This window comes from Pleurodeles waltl, chromosome 6 (assembly GCF_031143425.1).
Source record: "Pleurodeles waltl isolate 20211129_DDA chromosome 6, aPleWal1.hap1.20221129, whole genome shotgun sequence".
NCBI lineage: Eukaryota > Metazoa > Chordata > Amphibia > Caudata > Salamandridae > Pleurodeles > Pleurodeles waltl.
This window is the reverse complement of record NC_090445.1, coordinates 319,087,816-319,111,864: the sequence shown is the minus strand read 5'-3', so window position 1 is coordinate 319,111,864 and position 24,049 is coordinate 319,087,816. Positions and strand designations below refer to the sequence as shown.

The following is a 24,049-nucleotide window of genomic DNA, read 5'->3' as shown; positions in this document are numbered from 1 at the left end:
ACAAATATGGCTCTGCCGTTCTAGGCAGCCATATGGTCCAGCCACCACTGAAGCTTCGTTCTGATCTCTGGAGTTAGAGCGATCAGTTCTGAGAAGGATACTCCTTTTTAAAGCTGGTTGAAGAGCCCTGTAGGTAAGAAGGGCCAGAAAAATGGCTTTAATCCAAGAAGCCAACAGACCCTCAAAGACACTCTGTCCCTGTGAAGGGTAAGAAAATTTCGTTTTGGACTGTTTGTAACTTCTAAGGGGAGGGATAGTTGGGATCAGAAGGAGTTGATTTGGAACCTCAGGAATTCTATGTGATGAAAGGGAACAAGAACAGATTACCTTATGTTGATCAGGAAGCCTAGGTCCTGGAGGAGCTGCGTTGTTCAGTCCAAATGGCGTAGCAGACTCTGCTCATCTTGGGCCATTAGTAGGATGTCATCTAGATAGATGATCAGACAAACACCTCTGGTGTGAAGATTCTCAACCTTTGGGAGCGTGACCTTGGTAAAGCACCAAGGGAAAGAACAAAGGCCGAAGGGGAGTACTTTGAATCTGAACCATTGACTGTCCCACACAAACTAAATTTCGGGTGATGGGGGAATATCGGAATGGAGAGATACATGTCCTTCAGGTAGAGGCGTATCATCCAGTCCCTTTCTCTGAGAATGTCCCTGAGGAGGTGGATTCCCTCCATTTTGAAATGGTTGGAAAGAATCCACCTTTTGAACTCTTTGAGATTGATCACCAGTCGAGAATCTCTGACTCTTTTTGTCACCACAAAAATATTGCTGCAAAAGCCTGCATGAATGAGTTGGCAAGGGCAAATTGCATCTTTTAACAGAATTTGGTGTATTTCTTTGTGAATAAAGGACCAATCTTGTTTGGAAAAATGGATAGGTTGGTTTGGAAAGGGTTGATGGGGAACACTGAAGAACTCCATTTTGTACTCTGCCACTGTCTCCAGCACCCATGAACCGGCGTTCAAAGAAGCTCAGTTGGGGAGAAAATATTGGATCTTGCCGCCCAGCACTACACTGGATATTTGCTCCAGCATTGTAGTTGCTCTGGGAGCGGAAGGAATCTCTCCCTCCTCAAGCTTTGGTGCGGTAGAAGGTGTCTCAGGATTGCGACAAGAAGCCAAGGCCTCTGGTTGAATTGAAGGACTGGGGGCTGCGAGTATTTGCTCGGCTGGACGGTCGCCCTTGGTAACGGTAGGCCTTGGCAAAAAGGCACTGGTGGAACACTTTATGGAGAGATGTCTGGTCCTTGTCAAGTGCGGTAATGGTATGGACGAATTCACTGAAATCCTTGACAAGTTTGTCCCCGAATAACATCCTATTGGCCATAGCTCCTACCTCAGCAGTAGCGAGTTCTGTCAATTTTGGGTCGATGCATACTTGGCGTTCCACCGACAACACACAATTGGCGTTACCCAATAGGCATAGTGCTCACTGGGCCCAGCCTGCTACAGTGTCAAGATCTATTGGTTTATCTGTCTCCTTGGTGGTTACAGCCATGTCAAGAATTTTGCATTATGGCCCAGTCAGATTTAGCACCTTGTCTTGACAGGCTTTCCATCCCTTTCTTGCAATCCTTAGTGGATCTTTTCAGAAAAGTGTCCAGGTTGGGGTCAAGTTCGGGGGTCTCTGCTACTTTGTCAGGGGTGTCTGGTCTAAAACTTTGAGTGGAGTCTATTGCGGACTTCCCTGTTGTAGCTCTTTTGGAGCTGGTCATGGAAATAGTCAGAGGCAGTGGGGAGCGGAGTTCAGTCAGATGAGCGGGAGTGGATGATAATGTCAAGATTAATATTCAATAAAGTGCCAGAGTCAGATGGGACACATGGGGAGACAGTCGTGAGTTGGTCGTGCTGGCTCCAGTGTCGGCATTTGGGATGCTGGGAGAAGTCAACGTTAGAGGAGGGCGTGTGTGCCGTCCATGTCATCATCTGGGGGACGAATATGGGGTGGAAAGGCAGCTGGTGGATGGTTCTAGCGCAGAATACGCGGGGTCTGAGGTCAAAATTTGAAACCTGTGACCAGAGGAGCAGCGTGGGGCCAGTCATTGGGCTTTGAGCTGGCACTGTCCCGTCGTGATGTGCACATCATGGGGGGTTTGGCTCACTAGGAGGCACAGACAAAGAATACTTTTTTGAATGGCAGGTTAAGAGTTGAAGGGCGGCCTCATTATGTTCTGCCATGGCTGATCAGGTTGTGGCCAAGTACACAGCACACTGCGAAGGTATTGGGGGTCTAGCCCAAGTGGCTGGAAAAGGGAGGCACATGGAATAGGACACACAGCTTTGAAGAAATTTCCTGAAGCCCCTCAGGAAGCGTCCTGTAATAGCCTGTTCTTGCCCACGCTAAAGGCGTGAGGGAGGTGATTCAAGCTCAACCGCAGGTTGAAGTATCTTTGTGGTAGCCAGCTTGCACCTACAGAACTGAGGCAAACTTCTTGCAATACCAGATACAGTTCGTGGATCCTGCTGCGTGTTTGATGTGTGCGCAGGCAGCGAGATCAAGAGAGGACGTGAAAGGTCCTCACGCTGACGTGCTCAGTGTCCCCACACCACCCGGCACCCCCTTCGGATACCAAAGTTGAGCAACCACATTAACATCGTGGACTCACTGGTGTAACACAGAGCAGACAAATTCACATAAAATTAAGAAATAAGCAATACAGGCACTTAACTGTTGAAGTAGCAGCAAAGAAAGAGGACGTTACAATGGCGCTGCCACTTTATGCGACCAGACATGCCATGATTGGTGCAAGAGATGTGATATCATGTTGAGATTTATGGGAAATGTGGTTTATTAAAAAAGTTTGATTTGATTGGCTGCTGTACGTTTTGCAATAATAAACAGCAAAGAAGAAGTTTTGCAATAATAAACAGCAAAGAAGCATAATCTGATGCCTCCGGGCCTGACATAGAATTGCTTGGCCGTAGTCATACTATTTTGCTGCATCACGCACAGCACAGGTACCTTTGGGACTTAAGACCCTTTTTTTAAGATGGTGCTGCCATGGCTTACATTAAAAGAATATAATTTTGCAGTTATTATGGCAGCCGTACCAGACTTATTCTTCTCTTTTTGATAATAAACGATAATTAAAGAAGCATTCCTGTTTTCTAATTATGTTTCCTTGCTCTTCCAACTTACTAAGATTGATACTATTAATGTTCCTTAATGTTAATAGTACACATTAGTAAAGACAGAGTCTTACAGTCTTAGTCATAATGTTGTAATACATTCTGCCCAAATTATTTTATCCTATCCAAAATGGTGACATTATCAAGTGGCATCGCTAGAATGTGGTATGTCAAACATTAATATTATGAATGGTAGTGGCACTATATGCAATGTACCTGACGGGTCAGATGGCGATTTTTTTTTCTTTCTTCACAAATTATCAAGATTTATTTTTAGATTTTTTTCTCCTATTTGGTTAACTATGTTATATGCCAGTGGTTCCCAACCGTTTGACTTTTGTGGACCCCCACCTTATTACTACTGGAACCCAGGGACTCCCCACTGAAACATTATTAGAATCTGCCCCCTCCCCCAACCCTACCCGAGTCATTACTGGAATCCAGGGACCCGTGCCCGAGATATAAATTGATAGATTTGTTAGCTGTTGCATTAAATTTAATAACATCAAATTGGAAACAAGCCCACAATTTCACTTTTCTGTCCTGGTGGAATGCCATTTGTTTCCATCATAGACTAGATACTAACTATGTTTCCCCTGTATCTCTAGCTATAAAGAGAGATTTATTTTGGCTTCCACTAACTAGCTATCTTTCCCTAATCTCCACTCCTATTCGTAAAGCTATTATTGTATCATCTGAAGTAAGAAAACCACCTTGAATGCAACTTTTTGCTTTATTCTGTATGTACCCTTTACATTGATATATCAAATGTTATAATTGCACGTATATAGAGATTATACATATCTCATTTTAATGTTTACAGTTTTAATTGATATAATTTTATCTCTTTATTGATATCATTGTAAGATCTTCCCTTCCCCTTAATCATTATTTAATTTCATTATTTTCCAGCCTAAGTGTATTCTGATTTATATTCATATATCTATTTAATGATTTAATTGATATTTATTATATTCATTGTTTATTACTCTAGCTCTACCAGCATTTGCAAGTTATCTTATGTACTCCAATTTTACTTTTGCTGATTCTTAATAAACACAAACTTTTTAAAAAGGATACGTCTTACTTGATACATTCAGCTAATTTGGTTTGTGCAATGGCATTTTTATACTATTCCATACAGTTAGCCTGGGGGCACCTTTTGCTACATGGTGGCTGCCACCTGAGGGTTCTGTAAGATTTTTAAGATAACTCTTATGGGACACACTCAGCTAGTTTGTTTCCCTCTGTGGTTATACTGCAGAAGCAGCTACCTGTGTCGCTATATAAAATCTCTTCATTGATGTCATAACTAAACATTCACAATTGCTTTATTAAATGTCTTGCTTTCTCAAACATGCTTAAAAATGCACCTTTTGCCTACTGTTTTTTCAAAATGTTCTCAGGGAGAGAACCCCTCCCAGTCACGAACTTCCCTTATGGCGGTCTAGCACCCCTGCTCAACACTAGGCACTCATCCTGAACTTTTACGCCCCACCACTTTCAAATGTTACCAGCTGCCACTGGTGACATGGCAACATTAGCAGGTCGGTCTGACGAGACATCTAAGGTGAGGGTAAATTTCAGCATTTTACAGGACTCATTTGAATGTCATGCTTTCTAGGTTCAAAATCTTCAACCACGTTTCTGAAGCTAGTGAATGATATTTTATAGAAAGCTTACAGACAAGACCTGGCTTGCTGCAGATATAGCTTTGTTCAGCAACGGCTATGGGGAAGATTTAAGGCACCTAGAGGAAGTGTTGCAACACAAATAAAATATCATTGGGCTTTACTACCACTGCTGGTGCTAAACAAATCTGCCCCTGGTTTATGGTTGGTCTGTTGCATAAATTAATTTCCTCACTCAAAACTCTTGAACTACTGAACTCCCCACCACAAGACCAAATCTTCTTTATCAATGGTGAGATAAGATCATTCTGTACCACGTAAGCTCTCAAAGTAAAGATTATAATTTCGTTCCACCCATTGCTCCTTTTTTGCATTAACACGTTGCCTAGCCCATGAACTGGTAGTAATGATGCAGAAATCACTGGTTTCAAAAGGTTTCCATGAGCATGGAGAATTAATCTCCCATTTATTGGACTCGTACACTATGTCACTTGTTATGTTATATGGATTTGTAGAGCAAACCTAATTACCCGTGAAGGTATCCAGGAGCTGAGTAGGGCAGGCCTGAGGGGGGTGGAGAGGAGATCATGGCTGTTTTGTCTGGAAGAGCCATGTCTTGAGGTTCCTTCGGAAGTCCATGAAGGAAGGGGAGGTCCTGAGGTGTTGTGAGAAGTCCTTCCAGGTCCTGGCTGTGAGGCTGTTCCATATATACTTAAAATTGGTTTTAAAAAACCACATAAACTAGCTGTTTTGTTGGCAAAATTATTTACAAATTTGGCGAAATATTAAATAAGGCCTAATAAATTATATCAGTTGATCTTTGCCTTCAGGTGCAGGTGCATCTTCTGTTGCTTTAAAAAAATACTTACCTTAGGCTCTATTCCCTTAATCGACACATAGGGCCTGATTCTAACTTTGGAGGACGGTGTTAAACCGTCCCAAAAGTGGCGGATATACCACCTACCGTATTACGAGTCCATTAAATCCTATGGAACTCGTAATACGGTAGGTGGTATATCCGCCACTTTTGGGACGTTTTAACACCGTCCTCCAAAGTTAGAATCAGGCCCATATTGTTGTAAATAATCTACCCCTAACTGACAAAATTTTCATTTGTTTTTTCTTACTGTCAAACAAACAAGCTGTTATGACTTCCAGTACAATCTTAACACTCGTCCTATTACCACTCCTATTACCATAAAATAGGGTTTCGCCCCTAAAATATGCAACCCCAGACATTTGCCAGAAGTTAGTTTATGATATTTTACACATTTTGCTTGCATATTTTTCTAAGAATATATTATACGAATTGCTTGTTTAGATAGCCTTTTCTTGACATATAATCAGTACATTCTGTTCAGGCTTGTATAACAAATAGTGAAATTTATGTGAGTGAGTTGCTGCAGTAGTATATAATGAAACTATGTACCCAGATTCCACTGAATGGACGATTAATAGCTTACACTTGTAGAATAAATACATGCTATATTGGTAATGCACTTGTACCGTTTATAATTAAATTGAGACAAACGGGTATGCCTATCACCAATGATGCAGCAACACCATTACCCTTAACGCAATCAATATTCTGTAGAGAAGTAGAAGTGAATGCAAACAACCCCAAAGTTACAAAATGGCCAACTAGTGTGTGGTACTGCATCGTATGGCGTAATTTAGCATGTGACTGTAGGCACACAATAGCATCATGCTGTGCACAACAAGTGAGCGCTTCAACTGACGGATTTGGCTTGATGATGTGATACATACGATTGGGAGGTAAAGGCAATGAAGATAGCACACAGTCGGGCGACTAGAGCAGCCAATGGAACTCATTGCAGCTTACTGCAGAAAACTAGAGAAGTCAGGACCCTTGAAGCTGCCACACTACAGCGCAACACAGGTGCTTCCAATAGTTTCCATGGCACCTCCCGGAAAACGCCAAGACTGCATACAGACAACAGCGCTCTCTGTGACTGCATGTTAGTCGCCAATAAAAGGAAGCTGATGATGGATGACCTGTGAGTGGTTGCATACTTCATTAACATGAAGTCCTGACAGCACCTGCTGCCCATGAACTCTCCATCTCACACCTCCCAACATTCCCATCCTTATCTCCAGTGTTTCGACAATGCAAGACTCAATGGTCCATCTAGAGCAGAGTTCTGCAACCTTTTCTTTACTAACAGATACTTATGCTGTTCTACTAATATTGTTAGTATTGTAAAGGGAAGCACATCAGACAACACTACATTAGTCGCCATTGTATGCATGATTACCAGCAATAAGCATCTCAGTGCATCAGATAGGTTTGCCAGCAGAAATGTAAAAGAGGCTTTATCAATTTGGAATGCCTTCACATGGGTAATAGCCATAGAATCGGTACCCCTGGTACCAAGGTAATAATATTTTAGTTTCCTCAACACAACATGATTTAATATTCAAATATCACCTTTAAATACATTTTGGCAATTTAATTATTTTTCTCCAAAATATATCTTTTGAATTCTGAAATTACATACATTTTCATCTCGAACATACGCTTTTTATTGTTGGTATCCATAAGTTATTTCAACCAAGCAAAAGCTTCTAATTTAGCATGCTGGGCACCTTGTTGGACTCGGACAAAAAATAGGCCCTGGCACCAAAATAAAAGTGGCCCCTCATTAGTGAATTAGATAGCTAAAAAGTGGCCTGTGTTATCAAAATGGGGCAGTCTTGAACTTGTAAGGACAAGCTGTGTAAGTGTGGAACAAGGTATGGAAGATTGCATAGATTTGAGTACGATGCCGGTAATGTTTGTTTTATTATTGGTGAACTCAACACTGGAATCTGGCCCAGCAGACCATAACACAGGCCCACAAACAGCCATAAAAACGGCCCACACACTGACCTTTCCGATCAACCAATTGGGCATGCCTGATTGCCATGTAGGCCCGACCTACCCTGGCTGGGATGCTCGCATGAGAGCTACTTGCAGAGGGCTAGGAAGCTCACCGGAGCTCGCCAGCTACTCGTAGGAAAAGCCTGGTCTAGTGTGTGCCTATTTAGTTTCCTCATCAGGGCTGACAGGCGCATTAACCCGAGTAATGTATTTTACATTCTAGGCTTCTCAATAAAGGGATTTGGCATCTCAGCCCGAAATTACTATTACATTTTACACCCAGGGCCGGATTTAGAGCGGTGCGACCGGTGCAGCTGCAGTTGACGCTGAGTTCGGGGTGCTGTGATCGAAAACAACTTTGCAGAAGTTGCTTTTAAATTGATGCGTTTCTTGTGTGTCCAGCAGTTTCAGGCAACATTAAAAGTCAATATAACGCTGGTGATCAACGTTCCTGCTGGAGAGAGGCAGTTTTGAGCCATCATAAAGTAGTGCAGCGGGTTAATACGCCTGCTGCACAGAAGGTACACCATGCAGACCGCAAAACTGCATTTATGTGAATAGCTTCGTGGGCTACTGTTTTTGTCACAGAGATCCTTTTTTACTTGCAGTTCATAAATTACTATCCTAATACAGCACATTGACCTGTGAGCTGTTAAACAGATGTATGCAAACTGCATGGTATAGGTTAGAACGTTATTGGTTTCCGTGTCTTTCATTGCCCTACTATTGCTCATTATTATTGTTACTATTGCTGGGATTGGGATAGAGATCCATTCTCATTTGTAAAGCCTTCTGTAATCGCTGGGGTTTGTTTTGCATCCAAGGTTTTCTGCTTCTTCAGACCAAACACTGAAAAGATACTGCCTACTATTATGGATTACATGGCTGCTACACCTTGTAGTCCTCATTGTTTTATGCAACATTCCCTATAGACTGGCTTACACACGCGTGGTCCATTGCCTACGCATGGGTTATGTGTGATGTAAAGTGCTCTGACACCTACACTGGTATGAATAGCGCTAAAAAACATAAATGAAATGCACTTGCGAAAGAGGCTACGGGGAGATCAGGGGAACTGGTGGATGGTGGCAGTGAAGAAATCCGCGGAAAAGGAGGTCATGGGGGAGTGGTGGGGACAGAAAAAGACTGTCGCACAAGGCATCACTAGTGCTAAAGCCGGCCCTGTTCACACTGTGATGCTACATAAAGTGAAGATGGCGAGGAAGGGACGTATATAGCCCGGTATAAGTCGGGCATCCAGTAGACGTTTGGCCTATGAAGCTTATATATAGTATATGAGACGGGGTTCCCATGGACGATGGGGACTGTAGGTAAGTATACGGAGTTATTCTGGCAGATACAGACGAGACCTGTTGTCACTGAAACTGAGAAGTGACCCCTCTCTGTACCCAGTGCTCCCAATAAAGATGCCCCTTGACCTTACCCTGACGTCCTCGGCCCTGGAAAGGTGATCTCCGGTGTTCCTTTCCTGTACCACCCCCGCCCCTCCTTTCTTTCCTCTGGAATAACACCAGGGCCATTTTCCTTACTACTGGGTTCTTCGTCTCTGGCCTGCATTCCTGTCACGCCAGCGCCCTCACCCTTACACTCCCGTCCCCGAACTCACATGTTGAAGAAGTTCCGGTGGTTGGCGAAGATGGTGCGCGGGTTGACATAGTACTGCAGTAGGGGTCCGAAGATGACCACGGCGGCGATCCACAGGTGGTAGCCGCGGCGCACGCAGGAGCTCCCCAGGGCCCGGGACCACAGGTCACTCCAGAAAACAACCAGCAGGCGTAGGACAGACAAGAGGCCCATGGCTAGCGACGGGGTGCTGGGGGGAGGGCGGGGGTTCCACAGCCTGGGTCAGGCAAGTGCTCCTGTCGCGAGGTTGGGGACACAGGACATGCGAGGGGACGTAAGGCAAGGTGCACCCTAGCCAGTGGGCCCCAGACTAATGATGTAAATCAAAAGGGAGCAGGGACGGCCCAACTAGGAGGGAGAGGTGGGCCCTGGAGGGAGGGAGAAATTGGCACTGCAGGGAGAAAGAGTAACAGGGCGAGCAGAGGTGGCCTTGCAGGACAGGCGAGACGGGCACCCCAGGGGGAGGGACTAAGACGGCACTGCAGGGAGAGGGAAGCCTGTCCTGTGTCACAGAGCCCGGGGGCGGACAGGTCCCAGACTGGTGACAGCAGTGAACAGCTGGGACCCCTGCCCACCCCCCTCAGCTGTGCCCATGTCCTTCAGCCGCCCGCCAGCGCATGCAGGGAGCAACCAACCTCTATAGGAAATCTTGCAGCACCGTTTCTCGGTGTATTGTGGATCTTGTAGTTACAACAGGCCCTCACTAACTCCGTGCATTCCGAACCTTTCCTTTTCCCATGGCCAGGGTCGGACTGGAACGGAAAACAGGCACCGACACCAAAACAAAAGTGCTCCCATCACGGAATCAGATAGCTAAACATGTGGCCCATATCTGTAAATAAGGGTAGCTTTGAACTTGTATAGACAACCTATATACAAGTTTCATGAAATAGGGGTAATTGCATGCATTTGTAGCTGTTGCATGCAATGCTTCTGGTAACGCCAGAGAAAACAAGCACTTGTAACGCCAATAGGCCTCGCCTATGCAAGAGCTATTGGCTTTGCCAACATGTTTTAGCCATGTTCCACAACAGTACTGATGCTGTTCAGCATGGCTAAATGTTAGTGACATAGACGAGAGTGGCATAGAGTGGAATGGCTAAGAGTAGAGAGTTGTAGAGTGGAGTGGCAGAAAGTGTGTTGTATTGGAGTCTCAGTGTGGAGTCATGTAGAGTGGCATACGCTGTAGTGGCACAGAGTAGAGTGGACTGGTATAGAGTGTAGTGGTATAGAGTACAGTGGCACTGAATTTGGCGACAGACAATGCTGCGTCGTACAAAGCAGTGGCATCGATCAAAGTGGTGCATAGTAGAGTGCAGTGGCACAAAGTGGTGCAGAGTGGCGTAGAGTTGAGTGATGCAGAGGGCGTGGCAAAGAATAGAACTGAGTGGCAGAGTGCAGTGGTGTAGAGTTCAGAGTAGAAATGAGTGGCATAAAGTGCAGTGGCATAAAGTAATGCAGAGTAAAGTAGGATAAAGTGGTGCAGTATAGAGTGTAGTGCCATAGAGTCCAGCTGCATAGAGTACAGTGGAATAGAGTGGAGTAGCCTAGAGTACAGTGTTGCAGAGTAGAGTGTCAGGGTGTAGTGGTGTAGACAGCAGTGCTGCAGAGTACAGTGATCCAGAGTAGAGCGCATTGGCGTAGAATGCGGTGGCTAAGAGAAGAGTGGCGTAGAGTGCAGTGGCATAGAGTGGATTAGAATGTTGTAGAGTGCTGTGGCATAGAATAGATTTTTTCAGAGTAGAAAGAAGTGGCAGAGTACAATGGTTTAGGGTAGAGTACAGTGGCATAAAGTGTAATGGCGTAGATAAGGTGGTATACAGTGCAGTGATGGGGGCTGGGGTGCAGAGTAGATTAGAGTGGCATACAGTGGATTGGTGTAGAGTGCAGGGGATAGGGGTGTTACAGAGTGAAGTGCACTGGCGTAGAGTAATTAGCATAGAGTGAAGTGTTGGAGAGTGGTGTAGAGGAGAGTGGCGTAGAGTGGAACTGTGTGGAGTAGATTGGTGTGGCATAGACTGGAGTGGTGTAGAGTGGAGTGGTGTAGGGTAGCTAACGTGTGTATTGGCACAGAGTAGAGTGGTACAGGGTATAGAAGAGAGGTGTAGCATGAAGTGGCATTAAGTGCAGTGATGTGGCGTGGTGTAAACTCGAGTGGTGCAAAGTAGAGTGCAGTGGTGTGGAGCACTGCAGAGTGGAGTGGCATAGACTGCAGTATTCATGGGGTGGTAGCATACTGCCATTACAGATAACACATTTTCAACTGAAATGACTATTACATTTGAACAGACATACAGTGTTACTAATAAAACTGTGCAGAGCACAGACAAAAATGGGTGGAAATTGCATTACCTAGTGTAAGGATTGTTTTGATCATATTAAATATTTGTTTCCAACACACTTAAGAAATAACAAAAATGTACTTCATTTGTGTTCCCAATTCGGATATATTTCCCAGTTTATTTAACTTTTGTTGTGTGGTAGAAAAAACTATTTCCTACCCACAGTATCTAGAAAGGTTGTTACATAAATCCTCTCACTTTGAGGTCCGAGAAAGAAAAGTAAACAAGTGTCCTTGGAAGACAGAGCCTGACATTTGACTTCAGTCTTTGAAAGCACAAGTGTGATGAGATAAGAACAAGATTTACTGCTTATTTACAGAAAGGGAGCAATTGGAAGGATATTGTAAATAAGGTTTCATCAAGGAAAGGTACGAACTCAAGCTGAGTAGCCTAAAACAAATAAGCCAGCAAATGGAAAGCAAGAACATGTAAGTTATTAACCACACAGCCAATGGCAAGCAACAGGCAAAATACATTTCTAGGTCAGCTTTCTGAATGTCCCTAAGATGTATTCAGCAAACCAGACAACTGCATTGTCTGGCAGACTGCGACCTAAAAACGTGTCAATCCAGCCTTTCAGGCACAGCCAGCTAATCCCATATGCCAGTCCGACCCTCCTCATGACAAACTACCATAAAGTTCTTTATGGGCTAATTAGCCCGCACAACAGTTTTCTTGACTATGCCTCACCTGGTGCACTCGAAGCTGGAGCTCACATGTGCTTTCCTCTGGATAGACAGTCATGTATATCCTTTGTTTTTTAGTACCTGACTCATGACCATATTCCTCTGGATAAGCATTCCGGTTAGCCACCCTCACCCTTTCCACTAGATATACCTTGCTGGTTTGCAGAGGTAGTTATAGTCTCATGTCAGTAGTGCTATATCTAATCCCTAATGCTGGATCTTTCAGTCCTTGCTGGCTTCACCCTCCCCTACCCACGAACATAGATTGCAGCCCATGCATTCAGCTCTTTACTTCCTTTTGAAAGATGAATGGAACACAGCACCCAGAGAGACATAGACAATCAGGAACACTTCCGTTTTCTGGGATATAATTTACTGTCTTCATTCTAGCCATTATTCGCCGTTATGGTTTTACTTTATTATGGATATTTCACTACCAGCACATTCTGCACCTGTAAATCCACGTGGCCAGCCGACCCGTGGCCGAGCTGTAAGTGGGTAAACCTGGCAGCAAAGGAAGGACTCTATGGGACGCCCAGGATCTCTCTAGAGGTGCCATCATTACGAAAAGAGAACTCTTTGGGCACCATCTACTAAAGTTCAACCACGGCAAAGCCGGGTGTTGCACTCTTTCTTATTCCATTGACAAGCGATATTTTCTTCAAAGAGGCAGGCTTGATCGTTCCAAAGTGGATGTAACAAATCAGACAGGCCCCTACCTTGCTAGTAAGGTGATGGAGCAGGTGGTGGCCTCTCACTCACCTGTCTAGTCACAGATGAACATATTGCAAGGGGCTTGCAGTCAGGCTTATCACCAGGTCTGCGGTCAGATATAGCTCTGCTCAATGTATTAGAGCATCTTTTGCCGATAACCGTTTCATGAAGGCAACCTACTTGGTGTTGCGCAACCTGTCCGATGTCTTTAATGGAATAGGTCACGAGGTCTTTGCACATTTATTGTAGCAGCGCTAACACCTAGCATTCATCTGCCTCCTTTCCGAATTAATGAATAATTTAGACGTATGCTTTCACTTAAGAAATATATTTATTTTTATAGCATAACAATTTTAAAATAGCTGTTGATTAAGTCTCCTGATCTAAGCAGCAGAACACACTGGAAAAATTGAAGGTGTCTCACTATTATCGGCCACTAAAGTGATCTATAATGGAGGTTATGTTAGCGAGAATGGAGTCTAAAAGGAGAGAAAAGGGAAAACTATATATTAATAGGGCTGTGTAAGCTTCACACTCCTTTCTTGCAATTTTATAAGCTATCTGAGACAGGCTATTTCGGACACACCATTCTAGGAGATGAGCATTTAACTATCCTCTAATATGCAGATGATACGGCACTTTTTATAGTTGTTGTTATGATTACAGGTTGACTATTAATGAAGTAAAAATTATGTACAAGGCCCAACATGCAAATAATTCCCTCGAAAGTAAGATCCTGTTTGACGGACAACTAACAGAAAGGGTAACGTCAAATGATAACCTGGTGGTTCGATTTAGTGAAAAATTCAAATGTCAGGATGGATCCAGAGAAGTCCTTGTACGCCTTTCCACAAATGTAGTCCATACCAATATATTAAGAATTTGGGCTACATTTATTGCTTGTGAAGCCAATTTTCACCTGGTGGTGCTTTGTCGTCACACTTATTTTTTTTTTTAGAAGAATTCAAGAATTATCAAACTGAATATAATGATGTGCTACATCCAATACCATTAAGTTATCCTGGCTCTAACATGTAAGGAAGGTGAGCACTGGACAAAATGATACGTGGCAATATCAACAGAGCATCTGGAAGACCTATTCTGCAATAGTTTAGGGTGATTATACAGCATGGCTCTGTGCGTTTAATTTAGACAACCTAGCATTACAATGCTCCAGGATAAAATGTAGCTGAAGCTTCTACAAATACAGAGATTACACTGAACCATTTACAAATTTATAGCAAAACACAATTTAACAACAGTCTGTAAATTGTGTGATTGCCAAGGAATAATCCAACCAAATGAGCTCTTTTTACTATTATGTCCATGTTATGATTTCAGATGGAAATGGCTCCTTCTGATGTTCCAGCAATATGGAGTGAGATCTGTCAAAACAGACATACTAGAGCTTTTAAGTCCTTAATGTTCTTGTTAAGTGAACCTCACTTCCACGGCTATACCTAACTTTAAGTTTACCTCCTTTCAAGTTGCATTCCTGATCTTGCAGTGCCTACCAGATCTAAATAGATCTGGCATACTGCATTTTATTTGTTTTGTAAAATGTCTCACTGTGGGTTCCGGGGCAAGGAAACCCCAAGCAATGATCTCCTATGATGAGAATCTTGTAAGTGGTTATGGACAGTGTTAGACCCTACATCCTTAAGGTGGTCACCCCCCAACTTTTTGCCTGCCTCCCTCCACTTTTCTGACTGACACTGGTTTTGCTGGTTTTAGGACTCTGCACACTTTACCACTGCTAACCAGTCTTAAGTGCATATGCTCTCTCCCTTAAACACTGTAACATTGGTTCATCCCCAACTGGCATATTTGATTTACTTGTAAGTCTCTAGCAAAGTGCACTACATGTGCCCAGGGCCAGTAAATTGAATGCTGCTAGTGGGCCTGCAGCGCTAGTTGTGCCACCCACATAAGTAATCCCTTAACCATTTCTCAGGCCTGCCATTGCTAGGCCTGTGTGTAGAGTTTCACTATGACTTCGACTTGGCATTTAAAAGTACTTGCTGAGCCCTAAACGCCCCTTTCCTATATAAGTCACCCCTAATGTGAGCCCTAGGTAACCCGTAGGGCAGGGTGCTATGTAGGTAAAAGGCAGGTCAGGTACATGTGTGTTTTATCTGTCCTGGGAGTAGAAAACCCCTACATTCGTTTTCCACTACTGTGAGGCCTGTTCCTTTCATAGGATAGCATTAGGGCTACCCTCACATACTTTTTGAGTGGTAGATTCTAATCAGAAAGAGGTAACCAGGTCATATTTAGTATGGCCAGATTAGTAATAGAAAATCCTTCTCATTGGTGAAAATGGATTTTATACTACTATTTTAGAAATGCTACTTTTAGAAAGTGAGCATTTCTCTGCACTTAAATCCCATATGTGCCTTACAGCCTGTCTCCAATCAACGTCTGGGATGGGTTGGTTGACAGCTTCCTTGTGCATTTCACCCAGACAACCATAAACACAGGATACTCAGTAACTCCTGCACTCATCTGCATACTGAATGGGTCTTCCTGGTCTGGAAGGGTGGAGGGCCTGACACTTAAATTTCAAAGGCTAGTGGCCTGCCCCCACACAATGGACTGCCAAACCCCCTACTGGGACCCTGGCAGCCAGACCTGTACTCAAAGGGGAACTTGTGCACTTCAAAACCACTCTTTCCCCCCGCTTCAAAGGCATTTTCGGTTCTATAAACTGGGTCCCTGGCCCCACCAAATCAGACACTTCTGGACCTGGACCTGCAACCTGTCAAGAGGAACTGCCTGGCTGCCCAAAAGACTCATCTGGACTGCTTTGCTGGGAAGGACTGCTGCCCTGCTGCCTTGCTTGCTTCTGACTATGCTGAGAAGTGCTCTCCAAGGGCATGGATTGAGCTTGCCTCCTGTTTTCTGAAGTCTCAGGTCCAAAAAGACTTTGGCGGTCATTACAACATTGGCGGTAAAAGCCGCTTACCTCTGTGCAGAAGACCGCCAACACACCGTAGCGGCAGCGGAATTCCGCCACGGTCATTATGACCCACTGCTCAGAAACCGCCAGAATTGAGACACCCACACAAGTCCGCCACACCAAAGGTCAGTGATAAACTGGCGAAAACAAAACCTCCACCGTCACGCCAACAGAAATATGCCCACACTATCAGGACACACGAATCCACGCAGCGGTCTTTCAACCGCGGTATTCCATTGGCGGTACACACCGCCGCGCTCAAAATACACACACTCTTACAAAACACAGCCACATTGGACAATTCAAAATACACACACCTGATACACATACACACACCACTCCCACACACACAATACTATATAAAACACACACCCACATCACACACAAACCCCTACTACCAAAAATTGAGAACGAAGCACAGAGAGAGACACCACCAGCAAGTACAACAGCATCCACAGGCACATAACACCATCAGCCACACAACTTCCACGCACCTCACACAACATACCACTACATATCACCACACACACACCACCCCACACATCACCCACACCACCCCATGGCACGGCAAAGACACCTCAGGTTCTCTGACGAGGAGCTCAGGGTGGAGGAAATCGTCCGGGTAGAGCCACAGCTATTTGGATCACAGGTTCAGCTCACCTCAATTGCAAGGAAGATGGAGCTATGGCGAAGAATAGTCGACAGGGTCAACGCAGTGGGACAACACCCAAGAAATCGGGAGGACATCAGGAAAAGGTGGAACGACCTACGGGGGAAGGTGCGTTCCGTGGTCTCAAGACACCACCTGGCGGTTCAGCGGACTGGTGGCGGACCCCCATGTCCTCCCCCACAACTAACAACACGGGAGGAGCAGGTCTTGGCCATTCTGCATCCTGAGGGCCTCGCAGGAGTTGGTGGAGGAATGGACTCTGGTAAGTCAAATCTTAACTTTTACATCCCCCACCCTACCTGCATGCTATCACATACCCCCACCCTCGCCCTCACCCCTATCACTCCAACTCCTCACAAATGTACCAATATCACAAACCACCCATCCCAACACCAAGCCCTGCATGCAACAACAAAGCATGGACACCCATCACTAAAGCATGCCCACTGCACATACCCATACAACCCCCTAAACCATCATCACATAAGGTCCCACACAGGAATGCTAGCACTGGGGTACACGGTCACCCACCCATTGCACACCATGACACACACAGATACAATAATCATGCCTTTACACCCCTGCAGGACCACTACCCAACGTCACCAGACAGGAGGGTCCAGACGTGTCCACTCCACCCACAGAAGAGGCCCACAGTGATGACAGCAGCTCTGTCCAACTGGATCTAGATGACCAGCCCGGACCATCGGGGACCTCTGGACAGTCGGTTCCCCTCACACAGGCCACCACAGACCTTCCCCCCTCTGGAAACACCAGCACAGCACCCGCCCAGCGGGCCCATACCTCCGTCCCCAGGACACGTCAATCAGCTGTGTGTCCACCACACAGGGGTACTGGGAGGGCTGCCGTGCGACAGGGGGCGGACAGGCCAAGGGAACCCACTCTCCACGAGGCCCTCTCCTCCATCATGGGAGCATACCACCACTCCCAGGAGGCGATGGCAACGGTACTGGCCAAGTTTCAGGAGACCCAGCGCATGCAGGAGGAACAGTATATGGGCTTCAGGGAGGAACTCAGAACCATCAGCTCCGCCCTGGGCACCATCGTAGGGGTGCTGAAGGAACTACTTAACACCAGGAGGGACACTGTGGCACTCCAAGGGGCCCCTGACACTAGCATGGACGATGAACTGCCCACCACCTCTGCTGGCACTAGTGGACAGGACGCCCCGCCACAGGACCACCACATCAGCACCCCACCCCTTGCAGACGGAGAACCACCCCGCAAACGGACCCTGAGATCCAGGAACAAGACAGAGCACGATGCCAAGACCCCCACCAAGAAATGAGACCACCCTGATTGTCATCCCACTGTCCCACTTTGTCACCCTGTCCATAATTAAACTGCCCCAGCTCCACTTCCAGTGCCCATATGGGCAATGCACCTGTGAGACTAATAGACTGGACTCTGCCATGGACACTCCTCCGCCATCACCCCTCACCATTTAACTCCACCCTTCAATATTTTGCTTTTAAATAAACACACCTAAAGCACAAAATGATCTGGAGTCTGTCTGTGATTTCGAAATAGTGTATTTGCAATTACAGTGACAAAATGTTCTTGAAATAGTAATGTCAACATACCTATGTCACACAGCTCTAGTCCATGAGGAATCTAAGCAGATGACACACGGGACCCACATCTGTGAAACCGTAAGGGAAAGTGACAACTCAGTGACCATACACTGGGTGAAAACGACAGACAGTAGAGAGGTAGTAGTTGAAAAGTACATGTAGTAGGCAGGAATGTATTCTCACCTGTATTTCACTGGAAATATTGCTGGATCACTGAGTCCCTGTTCTGCATGTCTTCTTCCTCTGCTTCATCCTCATCACTGTCCACAGGCTCCACAGCTGCCACAACACCACCATCTGGACCATCCTCCTGCAGAAAAGGCACCTGTCGTCGCAAAGCCAAGTTGTGAAGCATACAGCAGGCCACGATGATTTGGCACACCTTCTTTGGTGAGTAGAATAGGGATCCACCTGTCATATGCAGGCACCTGAACCTGGCCTTCAGGAGGCCGAAGGTCCGCTCGATCACCCTCCTAGTTCGCCCATGGGCCTCATTGTAGCGTTCCTCTGCCCTGGGATTCCTCACTGGGGTCAGTAGCCATGACAGGATGGGGTACCCAGAGTCACCTGCAAATGGCGAGGGACAACTGTTAGACACACACTAACTCTTAGGGACATCCCCAGATAACCATTCCCACTGTCTTGCTTCCAGGGGCTCACCTAATAGCCACACACGGTGCCTCTGGAGTTGACCCATCACATAAGGGATGCTGCTATTCCGCAGGATGTAGGCGTCATGCACTGAGCCAGGGAACATGGTATTCACATGGGAGATGTACTGGTCTGCCAAACATACCATCTGTACATTCATCGAATGATAACTCTTCCGCTTTCTGTAGACCTGTTCACTCCTGGGGGGGGGGGGGGGGATGGGTGGAGCAAAGCCACATATGATGTTGGGGATATGTCCAAGGGCATAGAAGTCACCTTTCACTGTAGGCAAATCCTCCACCTGAGGGAAAACAATGTAGCTCCGCATGTGTTTCAGCAGGGCAGACAACACTCTGGACAATACGTTGGAAAACATAGGCTGGGACATCCCTGATGCCATGGCCACAGTTGTTTGAAAAGACCCACTTGCAAGGAAATGGAGCACTGATAGCACCTGCACTTGAGGGGGGATTCCTGTGAGATGGCGGGTTGCTGACATCAGGTCTGGCTCCAACTGGGTACACAGTTCCTGCATTGTGGCACGGTCAACCATGGAGGTGATTATCAAATGTCTTTCCTCCATTGTCGAAAGGTCCACCAGCGGTCGGTACACCGGAGGATTCCGCCATCTCCTCACATGTCCCAGCGGACGGTGCCTATAAAGGACAACAGCGACCACAGAGTCAAACAACTCAGAGGTACGTACCTACAGTTTACCCAGAACACCAATCATACACAATAGGTGGCCTGTATTTGTGTTGAGACTAGGCCTAGGTATGTGTGACACAGTTGGAAATTAGGCCATGTGGGCCCCTGAAATGGCGGCTGCTTGACCTCTAAAGTGGGACAATGGGATGTGAGGTAACTGCGCTGGCATTGTACACCGTCGCGGTAGGCGGTCGAAGACCGCGGCGCAATGCTGCATTGGTTAACATTGGACCCTATGACGATGTACGCCGGCGGTGATGGTACGCACCGCCGCGGACGTGACCGCCATTTTCTATCTGTTCAATCACTCGATACCTGATCTTCGACAGGAGAGGACCTACACTGCAAGTGCTGCTGTGACCTCGGTCTGGAAGAGACAATGGCTCATGCGTCTGGGGGAAAGGGCCCCTGCCTTCATATCGGAGGAGTTGGAGAAGCTCGTTGATGGGGTCCTCCCCCAGTACACGCTACTCTACGATCCTCCAGACAAACAGGTAAGTACATAGGGAGCATGTCATATGGGCTATGCCTGTGTGGAGAGGGCTGGATGTAAGAAGGAAGGGGGCAGAGTTCTGCGTGCATGAAAGACGGTGGGTGCATGTGTGCCACATGGCAAGGGTAGGGATGGGGGCCAATCACTTTGACGGTGTAGTTGGTAATGACTTCTCTTCTTCCCCTGTACATTTCATGTAGGTCAGCGCCCACCAGAAGAAAGATATTTGGCGTGCCATCGCCAAGGACGTCCGGACCCTGGGGGTCTACCACAGACGGAGCACCCACTGCCGGAAAAGATGGGAGGACATTCACCGCTGGAGCAAGAAGACGGCGGAGGCTCAGCTGGGGATGGCCTCCCAACGTGGGAGGGGTGCCCGTTGAACCATGACCCCCCTGATGTGCAGGATCCTGCCGGTGGCCTACCCGGAGTTCGATGGGCGCTTGAGGGCATCACAGCAGACACAGGGGGGTGAGTACACTCTCATTCAGCTGACATTGCACGCAGTGGAGTTATCTGGGTGGGGAGGAGGGCTGTGGGTTTCCCTAGGCCAGGGCGAGTTCCGTAGGCTAGGCCCCTCCGTAAGGCATGGCCCTTTGGCCCCCCACCCCACCTCTGTAGAGTGCCAAGTACAGCTATTCATGCCCCTGTGTTATCTATGTGTGCAGATGTCGTCCATAGCCTTGTAGGCCATTTCCCAGGAATTGCACTGTGGAGCCCAAGAGCGCGGCGTAGTGCAGGGGGCTTCTGTGTCTGTTGTCCGCCAACGGTAGCGGTAATCCATGCACTCAACATGTCTTCATTCTGTTCCCCCCCCCCCCTTTTGTGGTTTCCCTGTTCTTGTGTGTATTAGCATCTTCAGGCGGAGGAGCAGTGGCACCGGAGCACGAGGGAGCTGCATCCCACATGGCCATGGAGGGCCACACTACGGACTCTGAATTCACCAGTGGGACGGAGGGCGAGGAGAGCTCCACGGCGGGGACAGGAGCTGACACCAGCGACACAGACTCGTCCTCTGATGGGAGCTCCCTTGTGGTGGCGGCAACATCTGTGCCCCCCACATCTACAGGTACAGCCGCCACCCCCCCTACCAGCACCGCCCTCCCAGCAGCCCCTCAGCCTTCGCCCGTGCCCGCTCACCCAGGAGGGTGGGCATCACCTTCGCCCCAGGCACCTCAGGCCCTGCCCCTGTCACCCCTGCTGCCCTCAGTGAGGAGGCCATTGACCTCCTCAGGTCCCTCACTGTTGGGCAGTCTACCATTTTGAATGCCATCCAGGGTGTAGAAAGGCAGTTGCAACAAACTAATGCTTTCCTGGAGGGCATTCATTCTGGTCAGGCGGCCCTTCACCGAGCCTTTCAAACTCTGGCCTCAACAGCCCTGTACCTCTGCCTATCCCAAGCACACCATCAGACCAGCCTGCGCACACCTCACCACACAAGAGAAGCTCAGGCAAACATAAGCACCACACATCCCACAGGCACTCACGCAAGCATCACACACATGCAGACACACCAACATCCACTGCCTCCACTGTGTACCCCTCCTCGTCGTCTCCCTCCTCCCTCCCAGTCTGGACTACACACACACACCTGCATGCACTACCTCTACAGCCACTACGTCCCTCACCAGCACACCCCGCTCACGTGCAGTCACCACCCCCCACTACCATTCACACGTCCCCTGTGTCCTCTCCCAGTGTGTCTGTGACGCCCCCTCCCAAGATACACAAACGCAGGCACCCACCCACCCAACAGCCATCCACCCCACAACAGCCTCCAGCACATGCACCTTCACCCAAAGTCACCAAACGTACACCTCCTACAACCACCACCTCTTCCTCCACTCCCAATCCCCCTCCAGCTACCCGTCCCAGTGTGTCCAAAAAACTTTTCCTGTCCAGCCTTGACCTTTTTCCCACACCTCCCCCACCCCATCCATCTCATAGGTCCCGAAGTAGCACCTCAGCCACAACATCTCCGGGACCAGTGGTGCCTCTAGTCACAGGTATGTGGAGGGCACCGGCCACCAGGACAGCCAGTGTGGCACGGAGCCACAGCACAGCCAGTCCCCCCCCCCTGTGAAGCATCAGCGTTTGGCCAGTGCCCGGCGGGAGAGGGGGGAAGACTCCAGCCACCCAAGCCACTCCCAGGGGTCCCGGTGGAAGTGTGGAGCTGTGACACCTCCCAAGGTGGGGAAGGGCCACAAGAAACCCCGCAAGTCTGGGAAGAGCAGCATCATCCCCGCTGCCCAGGAGGGCCCCGCCAGCCCCATCCCCGCTGCCCAGGACGGCCCCGCCAGCCCCAGCCCAGCTGCCCAGCTGCCCAGGAGGGCCCCGCCAGCCCCAGCCCAGCTGGGCCATGAAGGACCGCCAACTCAAGCACCGCTGAACAGGGCACCGCCAAATCAAGCACCGCTGAACAGGGCAAGCACCGCTGAACAGGGCACCGCCAACTCAAGCACAGCTGAACAGGGCAAGCACCGCTGAACAGGGCACCGCCAAATCAAGCAGCGCTGAACAGGGCACCGCCAACTCAAGCACCGCTGAACAGGGCAAGCACCGCCAAATCAAGCACCGCTGAACAGGGCACCGCCAAATCAAGCACCGCTGAACAGGGCACCGCCAAATCAAGCACCGCTAGCCCATGAGCGGCAGGGGCACTGACGCAACTGGGACCGTCAGGGGGTGAGTGATGCACTCTGGGCACCAGTCCCCCTCCAGAACCATTGGAGACATGCATCCACTACCTCTGTCCTTCACAGGATGAAGCACTCTAGGCACCAGTCCCCCTCCAGAACCAGTGGAGACATGCATCCACTACCTCTGTCCTTCACAGGATGAAGCACTCTGGGCACCAGTCCCCCTCCAGAACCAGTGGAGACAGTTATCCACTTGAGAGACTGTGGCTTTGCACTACCCAGGATGGAAAAGTGGGCAAACCACCCACTGTAGAGACTTGAGGGACTGTGGCTTTGCACTCGCCAGGATAATGCAGTGGGCAAACCACCCACTTGTGAGACTTGAGAGACTGTAGCTTTGCACTCCCCAGGATGCAGCAGTGGGCAAACCACCCACTGTAGAGACTTGAGAGACTGTGGCTTTGCACTCCCCAGGATAATGCAGTGGGCAAACCACCCACTGTAGAGACTTGAGAGACTGTGGCTTTGCACTCCCCAGGATTGAACAGTGGGCATTGAGCCCCCTCGTGGATCTGGCGTCGTGCACTCATCCGGCTGAGGTGCCCCCCCTTCCCTTCCCCCTGAGGTGCCTGTTGTTTTTCTATCTGATGCCCCTGCAGTGTTCTCTCTGTTTTGATCTGGTATCGAGTGTGGGCCTCGCCCATGCATTTTGGGCCCAGTGGTCAACGGACTATAAATGGTGCAATACCTGGACTACTATTCTTGGGGTATATTTTGTTAATAGTGTAAATATGTATATTTTTGCGTACTGCATTTTAATATATTACAATGGTTACACTCATTTCCTTTTGTCTTTGCATTCTTCCGGGGGGGATGGGGGGTGTAACTATAATGTATAGATATGTATTAGTATGTGTGTTGTAGTGGGTGAGGGTGGGGGTGTTGCGTGTCCCTGTTTTTTGCCTCCCCTGTGTCGTAGGTTCAGTACTCACTGTGCTCTTTGCCGCCGGCGTTCGTGCTTCTGGTAGAGGAGCAGGAAGACTATCGCAGGTAGGATTTGGAGTTCCGGTTCCATGGTGTCCTCGTTCCTCGTGGAGTGTGATGAGGTGAGCGTTTTCCCTTCGAAATTCCTGTTTCTGTCATGTTTTTATCCGCAGTGAATCCGCCCCGGAAAAGGTGGCGGATTGGCCTGTCATAATAGTGTGGGCGGTACATTGTTTCCCGCCTGTCTGTTGGCGGTGACCGCTGTTTGTTTGTACCGCCGTGGCGGTCTGAGTGTTAAAGTGGCTGTCTTTGTTGG

At 47.8% G+C, this 24,049-nt stretch overlaps 1 protein-coding gene across 1 annotated transcript in view; it reads right to left on the bottom strand.

Annotated features, from left to right (window-relative positions):
* Positions 1 to 9,764, bottom strand: part of FITM1 (fat storage inducing transmembrane protein 1) — a 43,864-nt gene extending 34,100 nt beyond the window's left edge. Inside the window, exon 1 of the mRNA XM_069238130.1 lies at positions 9,276 to 9,764. Within this exon, the coding sequence (XP_069094231.1) occupies positions 9,276 to 9,466 (191 nt within the window). The 5' untranslated portion in view covers positions 9,467 to 9,764. The remainder of the gene's footprint in view (positions 1 to 9,275) is intronic.
* Positions 9,765 to 24,049: the final 14,285 nt, after the last annotated feature.